The sequence below is a fragment of the Eretmochelys imbricata genome, chromosome 5 (assembly GCF_965152235.1).
Source record: "Eretmochelys imbricata isolate rEreImb1 chromosome 5, rEreImb1.hap1, whole genome shotgun sequence".
Taxonomy (NCBI): domain Eukaryota; kingdom Metazoa; phylum Chordata; order Testudines; family Cheloniidae; genus Eretmochelys; species Eretmochelys imbricata.
The window spans coordinates 58,004,826-58,024,885 of NC_135576.1; the positions used below are offsets into that span (position 1 = coordinate 58,004,826).

General features: G+C 41.1%; 1 protein-coding gene across 1 annotated transcript in view; it reads left to right on the forward strand.

The window, feature by feature from the left end:
• The window catches only part of ADGRV1 (adhesion G protein-coupled receptor V1), a 420,452-nt gene that overhangs the window by 167,154 nt on the left and 233,238 nt on the right, over positions 1 to 20,060 (forward strand). The window contains exons 70-77 of the mRNA XM_077818015.1: positions 3,303 to 3,452; positions 4,613 to 5,086; positions 5,885 to 6,031; positions 7,765 to 7,936; positions 8,351 to 8,486; positions 15,204 to 16,051; positions 17,534 to 17,651; positions 18,547 to 18,718. Of these exons, the coding sequence (XP_077674141.1) occupies positions 3,303 to 3,452; positions 4,613 to 5,086; positions 5,885 to 6,031; positions 7,765 to 7,936; positions 8,351 to 8,486; positions 15,204 to 16,051; positions 17,534 to 17,651; positions 18,547 to 18,718 (2,217 nt within the window). The remainder of the gene's footprint in view (positions 1 to 3,302; positions 3,453 to 4,612; positions 5,087 to 5,884; positions 6,032 to 7,764; positions 7,937 to 8,350; positions 8,487 to 15,203; positions 16,052 to 17,533; positions 17,652 to 18,546; positions 18,719 to 20,060) is intronic.

Sequence of the window (20,060 nt, forward strand, 5' to 3'; positions counted from 1 at the left end):
CCTGGGATAGCTACTCCCATATACTACTACAGCCTCCCATTCCACCCCCTTGCATGTGTCCCTTTGCACGTCTTAGTCCAAGCCTTACCTCTTGAATGAAATGATATCGGGGAAGGTCCAAGGACTGGAATTGACTTCAACTCCTTATGGGAGATTCTATCTGTGGCAAAAGTAGAGCCTACGTTTGGAGCAAGGCTTCAATCTCTAAATGTCTCTCAAAAATGTTGTCCTGCTTCCCACTTTGGTACTTTGGTCCCATCAACCAAGTCAGGATAGACTTGGTAGGTTCTTGGTCCCTGTTTCCTACTCCAGGTTTACTATGGAAAGCCAAAAATCCCCAGAGGTGTTCTGGACTTTAGGTAAGAATTCCTAAATATATGCTAACCAATAGGACAGACATCTTTATTATTGGATCTCTAAGTAGTTCAGGGAAGCTGTCTGGGAATTAGAAGATTAATTTGCAAGTTAATCCAGAGTGAATTCCTTTTGCAACTTTACCTTGGAATGTGGACAGATGAATAAGGATGACATGGTTTTCTCTACTTCCAGAAGACCTCTGTTATTGTCAGTTTTACAGTAACTTCTACCCACCAGTCAGATGCCGTGAAAGTTTACTCCCCTCCTTGTGTTTCCCATGGCACAACGTTCAACAGGACCTATAGATAATTACTCTCTTAATATAATCCTACCCTCATCTTTATGGGATTGCGTGGAACGTCTACCTAAGGGACGTGCACATGCTCTCTACGTGTGCTTCCCAACCCCTTCTCACACAAAGTTAAAGATCTATGCCTTCTTCATCCTTACTCATATTGAGTTAAAGATCTGTGCCTGCTGACTGTTTTTCTCCTTATTAGCCATTATTTTTCAAAATAGGACAGTTTTTGAATCTCCCCAAGCTTATTCTGGAGACTCATATCACTGAATGTATTGTTTTAGTTACACTGTGATCTGATCTCTCCATTGCAGGAGAGGAAGCTTCTCTCCCTAGGTGACAAGCAAGCTCTGAAGTTTTACCTGTTTTGTACTTCCAGTTTCAGAAGAATTAAGTCTTTTTTTAAAGGTTGCTACAAGGGACAGACTGCCACTGAGACCACAGTGGCTCAGTCAATCAGATATTGTAGTCCATTAGCATATGATCAGGCCATTCTGTCTGAAGTATGGCAACTTCACAGGCTCAGAACTCAGAAGCATTTAACTCTGGAATTTGTTAGGTCATCTCCTGACACTGTCATCTGGCATTATTAATTGGATCTGTCCCTGTTGGCTGACATTTGTTGGTCACTAAGGGTGCCAAGCATTCCTTTAAGTGACATACACTGTCCCGGATTGCTGCTGTTCAGTAGGATGAAAGAAGAGGGACATAGGATAAGGGAAAATTAGCCACTGATAATTCTGTTCATCATAGTACTTTCTTCCTACATCCATCCGCCTTTTCTCTGGAGATTATCACTTGGGAGTTTTTTCCCCCTCTGGTTTTACTGTCTATTACTTTGCTTTGGAAGTCTCCAATTGGAAAGATAGCTGATGGATTAGTGCTTATATATAGCCTTGGTTGTCAGGTCTCTTGCCTCCTTGCTTCTGGTAGGTGGAGTCCTAATGCTGTCTGTAATTACTAGTGGTGTGCAGGATGTACAAAGAGAAGACTGTGATAAACAGAATTCCCAGTAAGTAATTTTTCCCAAATCCAACAGAGTATATAATTCAGTACAATTATTGAGGGCACCTTATCCCACAAACATCTCAAGGGGCCTTATAATAATAAAATCAAAAAGGTAATTGAAATATATCAAGCACTGAGAAAAAGGACTTTTAATCTGAATCTTTAAAAATGTAATGGTGCCAGTGGTTATTCGACTTCTTGTCCCACTCTCATCTGCATCATAGCTAAACTTGATGGTTGCTAGGCACCTAGGCACTTTAGAAAATTCCTCTAGGCACCTATGTGTGTCTTCAGGTACCTAAATACCTTTAAAATGTAGGGCCTAACGACCAATATAATAATAATTCCCCCCTCCGCCAATATTTGATTGTGTGGGGAAGGGGGAGGGACACAGGAAGATGGGATTTAAAATGTGATATTGATATCCAGAGACTGAAATTCTCTACTTATTCACTGAAAAGGAATAGTGCAAGCAGTGTTCTATCTAGCTTCTCCACACTGTCCCGTCAATAGAACTGTTTAAATATTGTGTTTGTGTTTGCATGCAATGCATATTATTCATCCAGTTGTTACTCTGTGAATAATTAGCTCTAGTATTTGTCTGGCCCTGTCCACCAAAATGCCTCTTCTGTGATCTGGAGAAGCCACCTCTAGTAGTAAGAAGGGGGAGTTCAGTCTCCAAAGCCATTAAATCACTGGTGCCGCTGCTGAGATTGCAGACTAGAGTGCCAGTGAGTGCCCATTATGATTCTGGTATGTGTTGTGGCTCCTATTCACTAGGGGCTGGATTGAATCCATTCAATCAATTAACTTCAATTACCACACTAAAAGGTGAGAATCAGAAACCTAGAGGTGAAGTGTTCTGTATCCCACTACAGATGCCATCCAGTCCAACAATAGTTAATGTAAATATTGCCTGCTGCACTGTAAGTCCAGTAAGCTGCTTGTTCTGACCTTCTAGGCTAAAGAGGATAATGGATTCCCCTCCTCTTTCTGTGCTCTGGCACAACAGAAGAGAACTCACTCAGATCCCTTAACTTCTCTTCATAGGATTTATTTTCCAAACTTTTTATCATTTCCTTTGCTCTCTGAAGTCTGTCCAAATCATTCATGTCATTTTTGAAAAATATTGTTTGAAACTGAGTGAGGCTTGACCAGTGCTGCTTTAAGTAGTGCTGAGCAGAACAGACTAATTACCTGACTTTGTTTACACATCCTCTCATTATTACAAACCAAGAGCTTTGCCTCTTTCCTGACAGCATCATATTACTGACTTGTATTCAATTTATAATCCACTGTAATGCACTGATCCTTCCTTGTGACACTCATAGCATTTTTCCATTGAACAACTGGTCTTATGTAGATTTAGTGGAGCTGCCTGTTTGTTTTGCGTGTTTGGTCTTGACACCAGACCATTTTACTCTGGTCTCATGGTGCTCCTATCTGCTATTTATTTTTCTTTTCATACAATATCCATTTCAGCTGCTACTGTACTCTCAGACTTGTTGGGGGAAAATCAGGATGGTGGAGGGTTAATGGATTTGTGAGTTGTTGAATCCAGCATCGAGTTCCCCAGTGGTCTATAAATAAGATAGTTCATTATGTATTCTTGACCCATATTTTATTTGCTGCTTTCTAGATACAGAAGTTTGGTGATCCCAATGGAATTGTGCAGTTTGCTCCTGAATCATTATCTAGTAAGCACTACGAGGAGCCATCAGTCTTGGAAGGGCCAGAGAATATTACACTTTTCATCAAACGAGTCCAAGGCACTCTGGGGAACATAATGGTATTCTTACTCTCATTTTGGGGTTACTTAAAAACAATATAATCTGCAGTCTTCGTCCATTAGAATGCATATAGGAGAGCAGGCACAATTCAGACCTGTCTTAAGAAAGTCTTTTGATTGCTTACAGTGTTCTTGTATCTTCTTTTGGAGTTGGCATAATTGAACAAGGGATTTGGCCCTAATATTTCATGTTTGGAAAGTCATGTCCAATTTCTATATTGATCGGACAAAATGTGACAACCCAAGCTTATTTTTTGACACTCTCCTCTCTCTCTCTCTCTCTTCTCCTATTCTTATGGTAGGAGAATGGTGTAGAATGCATTTTTTAATAAAGTGATACCTTCTTAGAAAGGGAGCAGCATAGACCCAATCTTCTCAGACAGCTGCGTGCCGTACAACAGATGGGAATTGGGCCCTTGTGCTTTGAACAGTGATCAACACTGGTTATTAAATCAGTTGGGGATTACCTCCTGAAGTTCTTCAGAATTCAGCAAGCTGTTCGTAGCATAATATCATGGACTCCCTTTCTGGTGCAATCATATTTTGGTATTCTTTTTAAAAAGTATCCGGTATCTTATATAATGGATACCATCTGTGGAAATTATTTTTTAAAAGGTATCTGATGTTGATGGAGAGGTAAGGATTTTCCTGTTGTTCTCATTTGGCTGGAGTTCTATACAGAGGGGAAAGATTTAAAAAAAAAATTGTGCACCCTACAGTAAAGAACATTTGGCCCACTTCGTATGTACCTGGAGTACACTTGGTATGTTGTATGCCTGCAGTGCTCAAGGAACTATATTTTGTACTTTTAAGTACTTTGTCATTCTTAAGAGAAAAATTTCTGGGGGACTCTTGAGAGAGGGAACAGCAGGGGAGTGTTGACCAGTAAAAACAAACTGTGGAATTAGGCCTAAAAATTCTGTAAAGTGAACCTACAAAGATATTCAGAAACAACTACCACCACATTCAGGTCACTGAGGGTAAGTTGTGGGAGGAGGGAAGGCAGATTGTGGTCCTGTTTTAGGTTACTATGCCTGTTTCTTTTTTATATTTCCATAAAATAATTTCTATTTTCTTGCTAAATGTTGTATCTTATGCTCTGTGTACCTGAGTGTATGAGAGTTCCAAGTTAGTAAACAATGTTTTTTCACTTATTTCAGGTTCATTGGAAGCTGAGTAGTGATTCTGATACTACAGATGACTTCCTTGCAACAGGGGGTTCTGTCTCCATTGCTGAAAATCAGAGTGCAGCGGAGATCATTATTCATCTGTTACCAGATGATGTTCCAGAAGTAGATGAGAATTATGTGGTAGAGCTGGTTTCAGTGGAAGGAGGAGCAGATTTGGATCAGGACAAGAGAGTTTTGAGATTCACTGTGTTAGCAAACGATGACCCCCATGGAGTGTTTGCCTTGTACTCTGATAGGCAGTCAGTATTGATAGAGAGAGACTTGAGCCGGCACATTCAGATGAATATAACTCGATATTCTGGGACATTTGGAGATGTGAGTGTTGAGTACCGAATCTCATCTCATCATGAAGAACCAGTAATCACTCCTGAGAATACAGTGGGATGTCTGCTGGTGAAAGATGGTGCCAGCTTTGGTGTGAAGAGAGTGCCAATAAGTAGCCAGGTCTGTAGTGTCCTTAAGTTGGATAGACCTCTCTAGCGTTTTGCTACCTAAATTTATGTCTACATCATATGTACAAATGTCATTGAATAAGACATTAAATGGTGATAAATAGTGTCTGTTGGAGAGAAAGAGAGAGAAACAATTTTGATACTCTGGATTTTGTATTATTTATGTACAGTTGTGTTAAAAGAAAATGTGATTTTCAGTATAAGAATGGAATATAAAACCAAGGCGATGTGTATCCCTGAGCTTCTGCCTATATCCCTTTCTGTGTATCAGTCATGTTTTCTGTTTTAGATTCTGTTGTGTAGGCCCAAATCCTCTCCCAAGTGTGCTTTTGGGAATGGGCTATTTACTGGAGAAAGCTGCTTGGTTCTGGAAGACTGAATCATCAAGACCTGCAAGTACCCCACAGCTGCTGTATGCTCCCATCTGTGGGTTGAAGTGCATAGCTGCAGATACACTAGCCTCACCCTACTTTATTATCTACATTTTCCATTCTGTTACTGAGCTCATTGTGCTAGATACTGTGAACCTATAATAAGTGACAATCCTTGCCCCAAAGAGCTTACATTGTGCAAAACTGCTGTTGGCCTTCCTTCACAGTATTAACTTTTGTGTAATGATTTTGAGGAAGATCTTTGTTAAACTGCTTGCCACTTTAATGCTTCTCAGTTCATGGTACCATGAAAGGAGCTGCAAACCATTTCTGTTACTTAACTCCTTAACTCAGCTGATATTGTTGGTTTCAGTTGAATAAAATTGCCAGTTTTTAAAATTTAAATTGTATCTTTAAAGGTGTTTCTCTTACTGGGCTTGAATTTCACTCTGGAACTGACCAATGCAAGCCTGATCAATGGAAGTGCCAATTATATGCCTAAAATAATATTAGGAAGAGCAAAATCAGCTACTCTGTCCATTCCGGAGGAAGCTGCGAATTCTCAGGTAACTTGACTGACTGCAGTGAAACAAGCTTACCACTAGAGGGCAGTTCCTGATACTTCTGTTACTAGAGGCCTGGGTACTGTATTTAGGTGATGCTAACATTTGTTTTTATGATTAAAGTCAGCTTAATGGTTGACAGTCGTCTCCAGTTGTTACATGTACAGTACACATCAAGGATCTGATAAACATTTTGTACCTCAGAAATTCAAGAGACATAGTTTCTAAATGTATTAACTTTTGACACACTTTTTAAAAATGTGTTTTATCTATCTTTGTGGAGGAGATGGTATGATGGGATAACATGATTTTGGTAATTAATTGATCTTTAAATATTCATGGTAAATAGGCCCAATGGCCTGTGATGGAATGTTAGATGGGGTGGGATCTGAGTTACTACAGAAAATTCTTTCCTGGGTATCTGGCTGATGAATCTTGCGCATATGCTCAGGGTTTAGCTGATCGCCATATTGGGGTAGGGAAGGAATTTTCCTCCAGGGCAGATTGGAAGAGGCCGTGGAGGTTTCTCGCCTTCCTCTGTAGCATGGGGCATGGGTCACTTGCTGGAGGATTCTCTGCTCCTTGAAGTCTTTAAACCACGATTTGAGGACTTCAGTAGCTCAGACATAGGTGAGAGCTTTTTCGCAGGAGTGGGTGGGTGAGATTCTGTGGCCTGCGTTGTGCAGGAGGTCGGACTAGATGATCATAATGGTCCCTTCTGACCTTAGTATCTATGAATCTATAAATCTATATGAAAGTAGAAAACAGCTGGTGAACCATAATAGATGTGTTTGCAGTTAGTTTATGCCTGTGTCTTCATAAATCTGAAGCATTAAGAAATTTAAGAAAAATGTTGAGTCCAGATAATATTCTCTCTTTAGGTTAAGTAGTGAGTCTAAAAGCAGCTTATACCAAGAGAGGTAGATTTCCTTCCATTCTTTAACACTGCAAATATAAAGCTTGACACCGTTGTATTGAGCCAAATTCTGCTTTCACTTACTTTAGTGAGATTACGTGGGAGTAAACAATGGCAGAATCGGTCCATAATAAAGTACTGTCTACTTCAATTACCCTTATTTAATATACTGGAAACAGACAATAGCATGTCACTGTCTTACCTCTTAAATTCAATTGACGCTAATATTAAATGCTTTTAGATCTCTTATCTTGAACCCCCTTTTTCTCTCTTGCTTCCTTCAATTCATAATTTAACTTTATTCACATGGTTCTTTCCTTTAGCATTGTTTACTACCCCATGGATGCCACTTATATTATCACTTCTAGACTGTGAGAATAACCCTTTTAGTCACAACTTCAGCTGAAGAACAAAGCAAATAGCTGGAACAAGTATTTATCTGCTGAGCAATGTCATTTGGCATTGACTTTCTTTTCATCAGATGCACAGTTGATCATTTATTTTCTGTCTGTGTATGTATGCATACATGCATCATAATAGCTCCTCTCCAAGAGAGTTAAGAAGCTTTTTTTTCCCTTATGAAGAATAGATACCATGTGCTATACCCTGGTATCTTTTAACACAGAAATCTAAGTCACACTGATTACCTATTTCCAAAAATATGAGCGAGTCTCAGAAATCCGGAATTTAGAATCTTTGGTAAATGCATGTGTAGTAGGTATATGGCTACTGTAATATATATAATATATATACAGTATATACATGCAGTACTAGATATTCCCATATCGTTCTAACAAAGATGTATTATATGTTTCTGTAGGTTGGCTTTGAGTATCTCATTTTACAACTTACGAACATTATAGAAGGGACAGGCGAAGCTGTGATAACCAGAAAAGGAGTGTATGGCTCTGTAACAGTTAGCTGGACTTCTGGATACCCACTTGGTTTAATTCCAGAGTTTGTTCATCCAGGCAACATTACACCTGGATTTGGTGAGCACTTTCTTGTTACAGTATACTCAGAGCTACAGAATTTCCATGTCTGACTAACTCCACTTTAGTTGTTGCTCTAATATTTTTGCACATTTCATGCTCCCTTTTTAATAAGAAATCATTGTTTGAATGAAAGTATATTATATGATTTTTATTTGTGAGTAGTAAGGTTTCTTTTTGGAATAAGGAAAACCTTGCATTTCATAGATAATGTACTCCTTAGTGCAATATGCATCTTGTTATACTTCTGAAGAACTGCTTTATAGAGAAAAGGTGCTGTACTTGTCATGCAGATTTCCACTTCCCTAGACAGAGCAGGAGTCTGATGATAACTCACATTTCTCTACGGTCAAAAGTAAAAAGAGGATTCCTGTTTAACAATTTGTGAATTGTTGCTTCTCTGTCTTTCTCCAGGTAATATTACATTTTCTTATGGCGAACAAAACAAAGTAATTTCATTTCATGTTATTCCAAGCTTAAGTAGACGGGAGGCATTTGCTATCCATCTAACATCAGTGTACAGCAATGTGTCTGGTGGAGCTTACCTGAGGTAAGGGTATTACTTAGACCCTTGGTTAATTGCATGGACCCCAACAAATGGATATATGCAGTAAAAATTCTGATCTGATTACAAACATTTAAACCGTGCAAAATCTAATTGAGTTAGAAAAAGGAAAAATCAGCAACATAAAGATTTGGTAACTTTGTTGGTGAACCCATGGCTCCAGACCAAATGGAACCAATTGGTAGGGCTGCTCTGATCAGATCTGGAACCTCTTGCAAAGCCAGTTCAATTCCTTGGCAGTAGTGTGTAGGGTATAATAGGGGAATGGACAATTTGCCTACAACTGGGATATCTGTATATATGTTTGTGGAGGCAGTTACAGGCATAGAGGATCCAAGATTTTCTGAGAAACTGGAGGAGAAGTGGAATCTATAATTTTCCTCTGCAAAGGCCACAATATAGAGAAATGCATTAAATACATCCTAATATCCTAGGGGCACCAATTATCACCACAGAGCTTTCCCTCTGTGCAAAGGATGTCTTTCTCCATACTGTGAAGCACTGAAACATGAGCAAAAAACACCATACTAGTATTGGTGGGTCTGTCTAACCATTGGCAGTGTTTTAACTGGCATCTGGTCAATTTTTGCAAAAGGTCAAAAACTGAATATGTATAGAGAGTGAGTCATCCCATCACAAAAGAGATGTTAGATGAGACTTGATTAATATTTTTCGGTGCAGTGTATGGGAAGGTTGCATTGCTACAACCTTTCTGGCAGGTAAAAGGAGAAAAAAAATGAAGCAAATTGCACCTACTCTAAAGTCACTTACCTTAAATAAAATTCTGGTATCTCCAAAAAAGAACCAGTTTTGAAAAGAATTAAAATTGCTGAATTAAACTAGACTCCATTAGCACTACTAAGTTTGAGGCTGCAGAATCAATGGCTGCTTGTGAGTTTCAGTGCATTGATTTGTAGGACTCTGTCCCACAGGAACCACTAGTTTAAAAGATGCTGCAAGACACCCCATTTTGACATTCAAAGTGAGTGGAAGTTATTGCAAGACTCTCAGCGAGGGTGTAAAGTACTGCTTGATTCTCTTAAAAAAAAATTACAAGCAATAATTTCTTTCAGGCTCAGGCCTATAAGACCTGAAAAGGAGATTGGTCCAGAGGAGGGAAAGGTAGGCAACGCCTACTCTTTGTCCTGGATATGCAGTGAATAAAGACAAAACACACACACAAAGGCTAGGTCTAAGCATCAGGCTGCAACTTTTATTTAATTGACATAACACTGAGATGAACAGTACCCCCTGGGAAAACAGTGATCCAGTGTGGGAGGACATGACTGCATGAGTGCTTATGAGTGCATGAGCACCCTCTGCTTGACCTCCTTACATCACCCATGGGATCCAGCCAGCTGCTGGAATCACTGACCAGCACCTCTTCTCGTTTGAGGAATGAGGGTAAGAAGACGTGGACAGCAATCTATTCTAGATTTGAGATACCTGTCCCTGTCCAAGAAATAACAAACAATACCAGAAGCCTTCCTGACTCCCATGCTCAGGTTTACCCCATGAGCAGGCCCACTGACAACTGCCCTACCCCATGCCAGACAGTGAGAGAAAATTCTTCCTTTCTCCTCTGCGTGGAGATATGTCTACATCCCCAATATACCAGGAAAGTCAGTTCTGATGCATTCAAGTCACAGTAACTCAGAGGGTGGGTAGGTGCAGCCCAGACACCTGGGAACATGGTACTCAGGCCTGGGGAGAGGCCTTAAATGCTGGGGGAGGGGTGCAGCCATGTAGTCATACTCATCTGCCTCTCTCAGACTGGTCAGCTGGACTCTACAGAGTGGGGCCAATACCTTGCTCCACATCTGGTGCTATTCTTGACCTCTCCATCCCTCCCTACAGCACCATCATTAGCTATCAATGAATAGAGTCAAGAAAAAAGAAAATAAAGTAATTGGAGAATGAATAAAGAAAGACAAAAAGTGTTAATTAAAATAACTATTTTAATTAGTAATAATTATAAGGTATTTGAGTACATAACTGAGCTCGTCTCAAGGTGTTCCTATATTTATCCAGTAAGTTGTTTGTATTGTTCTTCCTACTTATTAATTAAATTAGTACAAGGCTGCCTCTGCAACATCTCACTAAGAAACTATAAAGATGCCACAATAATACCGCTCTAAACCAGATCATCTTTATTCATTTTCTTTCCTTCTTTCTCCTGCCCCAACTCCTAGCTCATCACACCCCACACCCCTGTGGTATTGAGAGGAGATATTAATGCAGAGAATGTCTGTTTTCCTGACCCTGACTTTCCTCCCATTGCCCCACTGACTCTCTCGCATCTGTGGAATAGTTTCTGCAAGGTTTAAAGTAAGGGAGAAATCTGTGATGCCAGATCTCCCCATTTCCATGCACCCCACCTTCTTTTGCACCTTCTCTGCTCTTGGAAGTGAAAGATAGCATACAGGCCATAATGATTATTGTTTCTTCTTGCCTCAGTCTGCAGCCCAGGCTGAAAGGCTTGAAAGTTCTCTGGCCCTGACCCGTGCAAGAACATAGAATCATAGAATCATAGAATATCAGGGTTGGAAGGGACCCCTGAAGGTCATCTAGTCCAACCCCCTGCTCGAAGCAGGACCAATTCCCAGTTAAATCATCCCAGCCAGGGCTTTGTCAAGCCTGACCTTAAAAACCTATAAGGAAGGAGAATCTACCACCTCCCTAGGTAACGCATTCCAGTGTTTCACCACCCTCTTAGTGAAAAAGTTTTTCCTAATATCCAATCTAAACCTCCCCCAACTTGAGACCATTACTCCTCGTTCTGTCATCTGCTACCATTGAGAACAGTCTAGAGTCATCCTCTTTGGAACCCCCTTTCAGGTAGTTGAAAGCAGCTATCAAATCCCCCCTCATTCTTCTCTTCTGCAGGCTAAACAATCCCAGCTCCCTCAGCCTCTCCTCATAAGTCATGTGTTCTAGACCCCTAATCATTTTTGTTGCCCTTCGCTGGACTCTCTCCAATTTATCCACATCCTTCTTGTAGTGTGGGGCCCAAAACTGGACACGGTACTCCAGATGAGGCCTCACCAATGTCGAATAGAGGGGAACGATCACGTCCCTCGATCTGCTCGCTATGCCCCTACTTATACATCCCAAAATGCCATTGGCCTTCTTGGCAACAAGGGCACACTGCTGACTCATATCCAGCTTCTCGTCCACTGTCACCCCTAGGTCCTTTTCCGCAGAACTGCTGCCTAGCCATTCGGTCCCTAGTCTGTAGCGGTGCATTGGATTCTTCCATCCTAAGTGCAGGACCCTGCACTTATCCTTATTGAACCTCATCAGATTTCTTTTGGCCCAATCCTCCAATATGTCTAGGTCCTTCTGTATCCTATCCCTCCCCTCCAGCGTATCTACCACTCCTCCCAGTTTAGTATCATCCGCAAATTTGCTGAGAGTGCAATCCACACCATCCTCCAGATCATTTATGAAGATATTGAACAAAACCGGCCCCAGGACCGACCCTTGGGGCACTCCACTTGATACCGGCTGCCAACTAGACATGGAGCCATTGATCACTACCCGTTGAGCCCGACAATCTAGCCAGCTTTCTACCCACCTTATAGTGCATTCATCCAGCCCATACTTCCTTAACTTGCTGACAAGAATACTGTGGGAGACCGTGTCAAAAGCTTTGCTAAAGTCAAGAAACAATACATCCACTGCTTTCCCTTCATCCACAGAACCAGTAATCTCATCATAAAAGGCGATTAGATTAGTCAGGCATGACCTTCCCTTGGTGAATCCATGCTGGCTGTTCCTGATCACTTTCCTCTCATGCAAGTGCATCAGGATTGATTCTTTGAGGATCTGCTCCATGATTTTTCCAGGGACTGAGGTGAGGCTGACTGGCCTGTAGTTCCCAGGATCCTCCTCCTTCCCTTTTTTAAAGATTGGCACTACATTAGCCTTTTTCCAGTCATCCGGGACTTCCCCGGTTCGCCACGAGTTTTCAAAGATAATGGCCAATGGCTCTGCAATCACAGCCGCCAATTCCTTCAGCACTCTCGGATGCAACTCGTCCGGCCCCATGGACTTGTGCACGTCCAGCTTTTCTAAATAGTCCCTAACCACCTCTATCTCCACAGAGGGCTGGCCATCTCTTCCCCATTTTGTGATGCCCAGCGCAGCAGTCTGGGAGCTGACCTTGTTAGTGAAGACAGAGGCAAAAAAAGCATTGAGAACATTAGCTTTTTCCACATCCTCTGTCACTAGGTTGCCTCCCTCATTCAGTAAGGGGCCCACACTTTCCTTGGCTTTCTTCTTGTTGCCAACATACCTGAAGAAACCCTTCTTGTTACTCTTGACATCTCTTGCTAGCTGCAGCTCCAGGTGCGATTTGGCCCTCCTGATATCATTCCTACATGCGCGAGCAATATTTTTATACTCTTCCCTGGTCATATGTCCAACCTTCCACTTCTTGTAAGCTTCTTTTTTATGTTTAAGATCCGCTAGGATTTCACCATTAAGCCAAGCTGGTCGCCTGCCATATTTACTGTTCTTTCGACTCATCGGGATGCTTTGTCCCTGTAACCTCAACAGGGATTCCTTGAAATACAGCCAGCTCTCCTGGACTCCTTTCCCCTTCAAGTTAGTCCCCCAGGGGATCCTGGCCATCCGTTCCCTGAGGGAGTCGAAGTCTGCTTTCCTGAAGTCCAGGGTCCATATCCTGCTGCTTACCTTTCTTCCCTGCGTCAGGATCCTGAACTCAACCAACTCATGGTCACTGCCTCCCAGATTCCCATCCACTTTTGCTTCCCCCACTAATTCTTCCTGGTTTGTGAGCAGCAGGTCAAGAAAAGCGCCCCCCCAGTTGGCTCCTCTAGCACTTGCGCCAGGAAATTGTCCCCTACGCTTTCCAAAAACTTCCTGGATTGTCTATGCACCGCTGTATTGCTCTCCCAGCAGATATCAGGAAAATTAAAGTCACCCATGAGAATCAGGGCATGCGATCTAGTAGCTTCCGTGAGCTGCCGGAAGAAAGCCTCATCTACCTCATCCCCCTGGTCCGGTGGTCTATAGCAGACTCCCACCACTACATCACTCTTGTTGCACACACTTCTAAACTTAATCCAGAGACACTCAGGTTTTTCTACAGTTTCGTACCGGAGCTCTGAGCAGTCATACTGCTCCCTTACATACAGTGCTACTCCCCCACCTTTTCTGCCCTCCCTGTCCTTCCTGAACAGTTTATAACCATCCATGACAGTACTCCAGTTATGTGAGTTATCCCACCAAGTCTCTGTTATTCCAATCACGTCATAGTTCCTTGACATCACCAGGACCTCCAGTTCTCCCTGCTTGTTTCCAAGGCTTTGCGCATTTGTATATAAGCACTTGAGATAACCTGTTGATCGCCCCTCATTCTCAGTATGAGGCAGGCGCCCTCCCCTCACAGACATTCCTGCCTGAGCTTCCTCCCGGTATCCCGCTTTCCCACCTACCTCAGGGCTTTGGTCTCCTTTCCCCGGTGAACCTAGTTTAAAGCCCTCCTCACTAGGTTAGCCAGCCTGCTGGCAAAGATGCTCTTCCCTCTCTTCGTAAGATGGAGCCCGTCTCTGCCCAGCACTCCTCCTTCATGGAACACCATCCCATGGTCAAAGAATCCAAAGCCTTCTCTCCGACACCACCTGCGTAGCCATTTGTTGACTTCCACGATACGACGGTCCCTATCCAGGCCTTTTCCTTCTACGGGGAGGATGGACGAGAACACCACTTGCGCCTCCAACTCCTTTATCCTTCTTCCCAGAGCCACGTAGTCCGCAGTGATCCGCTCAAGGTCATTCTTGGCAGTATCATTGGTGCCCACGTGGAGAAGCAGGAAGGGGTAGCGATCCGAGGGCTTGATGAGTCTCGGCAATCTCTCCGTCACATTGCGAATCTTAGCCCCTGGCAAGCAGCAGACTTCTCGGTTTTCCCGGTCAGGGCGGCAGATAGATGACTCAGTCCCCTGGAGGAGAGAGTCCCCGACCACCACCACCCGCCTTCTCCTCTTGGGAGTGGTGGTCGTGGAACCCCCAACCTCAGGACATTGCATCTCATGCCTTCCAACCAGCGGAGTCTCCTTCTGCTTTCTCGCCCCAGACATATCATCTGGTCCTCTCTCCGCAACGGTACCTGTGGAAAGAACATGAAAGCGGTTAGTTACCTGTGTCTGTGTTACTGGAACCCGGACATTCCGCTTACCTCTTCTGGAGGTCACATGTTGCCAAGCTTCTTCACTGGCCTCTTAGCTCCTCTGTGCAACCTGCTCTATATCTTTAGAGCTTTGTGCCCCTAGAAGCCTATCCTGAGTTTTGTCCAGAAAATCCTCAGTTTCTCGTATGCAACGCAGGGTCGTTATCTGTTGCTCCAGACCTTCAATCTTCTCTTCCAATATGGAGACCAGCTTGCACTTTGTACAGACAAAGTCGCTTCTGTCCTGTGGAAGAAAGACAAACATGGCACTCCCTGTGAAGGGAACCTTTTTACCCCCTCTGTCACATTGTCACAACTCCTCCCTTCACCCTCTACACACCAAACTATTCTGAGCGGGGAACTTTTTTTGGTATGGTAACATTTTACATTCAACTTCTTGCGTCCATAAATGACAACATAGAATGCAAGACAACAGAGTATCAGACCCCATCATTTGTAATGGGTGACTTGTGTTTCTTAATTTAACTTTTATGTTTTATATTTCAGGTCAGGATTCACAGTAGCTGAAATTGAGCCAATGGGTGTCTTCCAGTTTTCTCCTAACTCAAGACATGTTTCAGTTGAAGAAGATGTGCAGATGATCAGATTGCATGTCCAAAGATTGTTTGGGTTCCAAAGCAACCTCACTAAATTGACCTATCAGACTATTGCAGGAAGTGCCAAACCTTTAGAAGACTTTGAACCTGTTCAAAATGGAGAGCTTGTGTTTGGACATTTTCAGGCAGAGGCTGTAGTTGAAATATCCATCGTCGATGACACAATTTCTGAGATGGATGAAGTATTTTTTGTAAAGTTAACTTCAGTTGAAGTTTTGGCCATTGAAAAATTTAATCCTAATAGGAATCCACGTTTGAATCCAGATCTTAGTGTTGCAGCAGTTACGGTATTAGCCAATGATATTGTTCACGGAATCATCAGTGTTGGGCCAGGATTTATTTATACTGAGGAAGACACAAACAACAGTACACCCAACACAGTGATACTTAATATCAGAAGAACCCAGGGCTTTGCTGGTGATGTCAAAGTAACTGTTAAAACCTTTGGTGGAGTGAGTGCACAGAGTGGGATCAATGAATTTCCTTTTGAGAATGTGTATGGAAATTCTAACCTGACATGGGCAACTGAAGGGATGGACTTTGAGGAACAGATTATTTCTGTGACACTGCTGGATAGAGAGAAAGAAAGCAAAGTGTCTATCAGAATTCTTGATGATGATGAGCCTGAAGGGCAAGAATTCTTCTATGTTTTCCTCTCAGACCCTCAAGGTGGAGCTCAGATTGTGGAGGGAAAGGATGAATATGGATTTTCAGCTTTTGCAACAATAATTATCACAGGTAATGTTATTGTTTTCAAAGATTCAGTGCATAAATGCAATATAATTTAACATATAAAGCTGTCTAACCCTGAGTTCCTCTGGCAAATTCCATTAAGACTGGGATTTCTTTCCATGGGATATGCAGGGTATTTTGCTCCTAAACCTCTAGAGTTTGCAGATGTGTGGAGGCTTTATGTCTCTGTACTGCCTGTCAAATCCCACCTTCCTTCCTTTGGCAATGTGCATTTTTCATGACCCAAACTCTCACTGGCTCACCTATTGGATGCTGCCCAACCCCCATTCTTGGGGTATTTTACTTGGCACACGCTGTGTCCCCTTTGAGAGGAAGCATTAGTGCAGACAGTGTCTGTTCCTCTGACCTTGATTTCATCCCATTGACCCGTTGCCTCCCTAAGCTCTGAAGTAGTTTCTGCAAGATTTAAACAAAGGAGGAATCTGTGGTGCTGGAAATCCACGCCTTCTTTAGCTCCTTCTGGAAGTGTAGGGTAGCATATGGGCCATAATGATTATTGTAGATTAAATCTGATAATTAGCTAAGAGCTTTTCTCTCTCAGTGATTGCATCCTAATGCCAGAGGTTACTACCAGAACTCTGGTTTACTTTAATTTGTAAATAGCTACCATAACATTTTCCCATATAGTTTGCACAGAGATCTTTTGAAATATGAATCTTACGGAATTGTTCACTGAGTTGAAAGCACTCTGATTCCAAGTCGTTTTTATAGAGCATATAATGTAAGTGGTGTGACTGGATAACAGCAGTGATAACAAGTTCTTTAGAAATTCAAATCTAGCAAAATACTTTTAATATTACAAAATGGTTCTTAGGGACTAAGGACCAAATTGTGTCCTTGGAAGAATGTACACAGCTACCAGAATAATGTATCCAGGAACAGAATGTCAAATGTTTGTGCAATTACATGCTTCTTTTACATTCATAGTTACTACGGTTGTACAGGTAAAGAGCAATTTGCATGCACGTGCAAGTTAGTCACATAATTGCATGCATGTAGATTATTTTTAAGAAATTAATTATATTGTGCCATAGGTATGTGTGATGTGCTAAGCTTATGGTCTAAATTAAATGAGCACAGGTAATAAGGTCAAGAAACAATGCTGAGGGGAAGAAAGGTGACACACATGCTGTGTCTGAACCAGATTGGAAGTCTCTTACCAGCTGACTTTATTAAAAGAACAGGCTCTTTCTTCCCCAGCTATTTTCACAGTTAAAAGACAATCTGCAAAATTAAAATGTAAAGATTTCACTTGGGTTACTAGATAAATGTAGGAACATACGAGTTTTTTTATGTTTTTTGTGGTTACATCCTTTGTTCCCTTTGAAAATTTGGCTCTTTGTGTACTTTATATCATGCCTTGTGCACGTTTTTCAATTTAAGCAATTCTTTCTGCATTAAATATGTACAACTTATTCTCAACTTTATTTGCTTCCTAATCAGTTTGATGTACTGTTTCTCATACAGGGAATGATCTTCAAAATGGCATTTTGGGATTCAGTGCAGAGGTACAAAGTGGCCTTGTGCTTGATGAAGATTCTGAAAGCAGGGAGGTGCAGCTGATAGTCACAAGGCAACCAAACAGGTGCAGGCAACGGCTGATAAAAGTGCTGTCCCCACATGCTGTAATGTGCTGTATTGAAATCAAGGATGCTGCTGTTAGCAGAAGAGGTTATCATGGAATTTTGTAATAAATCTTTGACTTTCAGCTGCTCAAATCGTTTATTGTCATTTGGCAAACTTGCTTCATAAATTTAAAATGTGATTGTTAGTCAGTGTACTGGTATTAAACAGAAATAAGAATTAAATATCTACTTAACTAATACACATCATAACTGAGATGAGAAATTAATTTCCTTGCTATGTACTCACGCTTAAGATTAATTGCTTAGTTGGCTAAAAATGTCTCCGAAACGTATGATCTTCTTGGCTATTGTACAGTCGGTTTGAGTAGTAATATGTGTATTTAATAAGATACATGTGTGCCAATATATATTTATGTATTGCCACACACTGTATGTATACTCTTTACATATTACACACACTATCAAATATGTTAGTGATTTTCAAACACATAGGAAAGTCAGTCCCTGTTTCAAAATGCTTACAATCTAGGATTCCTGTTCAGCAAAGTACTTAAACATGTGCTTAACTTGAACCACATGGGTAGTCCCATGACCTCAGTTAAGCACATACGTAAGTAACTTGCTGACTTAAGTGACTTGCTGAGACCTAGATCTAGCTTGCTTCCCAATAACTGGATGACATTGCTCTTATGACTTTTATTAATATAGCTAATTTCAGAGGAAATAACATACAACAAAAAGAAAAATATTTTTTTCTTCTGAAAGCATTTTGTTTTCCAGTGGTAAATTTTTATTATTAATAAAAAATGAATATGTCTATGTGGTTTAGCTTCCCTGAAGCAATAGCTGCCATCTTCAATGCATTTAAACTGCTTTGGTTTGCTTTGCTCATAGGGCTTTTGAAGATGTGAAGATCTTTTGGCGGGTGACCTTTAATAAAACATCTGTTGTCCTTCAGAAGGATGGAGTAAACCTGGCAAATGAGCTGTTGGCTGTGTTAGGGGTTACCACCTGCATGGCAGGTCAAACAATATGCAACATCTCCGTTGGAATAAAACCTGATAATGTGAGTAGTTTATTAATATTTATACAGCATCATGACTTACTTACAAATATAAAAAAACCAATGGGCCCTGATTGAGAGAACTTAAAATCCAGGGGCCATATCTGCAGGTCGTTACTCAGTTTCTTCTCAGTCCTCACACAAATTCCCATTTTCTTTAATTGCTGCTTTGCCTCCAGAATGTCTAATTAAAAACTGAGGAAGGGGCTGAGGGTTTGGCCCTAGAGAATGCTGCAGTTATTGAAGCCATACAGGAATTATAAGGTAAAGTAGGTTGCAGTCACTTCAGTGAAATAAGTATTCAGTACAAATGGATTCTTACCTTTTACACATTAAATATTTGTTTCACCAAAGCGCTTAATATGTGATTCACTTTAACCATGTGACCTAAGTAATCCCATCTGATTCGGCAGAACATGTAAGCACATTCTTAACTATAAGCAAATGTATGTCTTATTGAAGCCAATGAGACTGAAACATTTTCTTTAATGAACATTATAGGACCAGTCGAGTGCTTAAAGTAAATTGTGTTGCTGAATTAGGACCTAATACATTGCATGACTGTGGTAACTAAGGCAGTATTTCAATAAATTGGAATCTTAAACCTGCCTGGTCTCAAAGATTGATCTGATTAGTTAATGAGAACAATAAGTCCTATATAGCAATAACAAGATCATGTAGTTTAGAGAACCATCACCTGCCCCGATTACAATACCCCAATTATATGCCCTGTCCTTTAATATGGAAAAAAATTCTAAAGGATTTTTCCATACTGTTTCTGCATATTTGTTACATTATAAATTAACACAAACATGATACAGGTACACTGTCACTTTCAAGATCTTCTGGGAATTTTGAAGGCTGCAACCCTGGCAGCTACTTTGTCTAGTTCAACCTCAACTGTATTGGCTCTACCGGCTAACAATTGGATATGTGCTTGTTTTGTCTGAGAAATAAGCTAGTATTTACAAAAATGCCAGAATTTAAAAATAAGGCCAGATTTATAGAGAGAAGATAAGTTATAGTGTTTTTGGTGCTCACGATACATTAAAAAACTAAACAAAAAAACAGCTTCTTTTCCAGTTAATAAGCTGCTTTGTTTTTGCTTGTCCAGGGCTACATTTTCAAAAATAGCTTCTATCTTTATGTCTGCAGCTTCATGCCTGCCTAAAATAGCAGATGCAAATGATATTTAGATATCAACAAACTGATTTGTGGATGCAAAATCAGGAAGTTAGATGTCTTCGTTACATCATTTGTACTCACGTTTGATTTTGGGTAAAAATCAGAGACCAGGTGGAGGCCTTATTGAAAATTTAGCCTAACCTATTTCTTACTTTGTTTA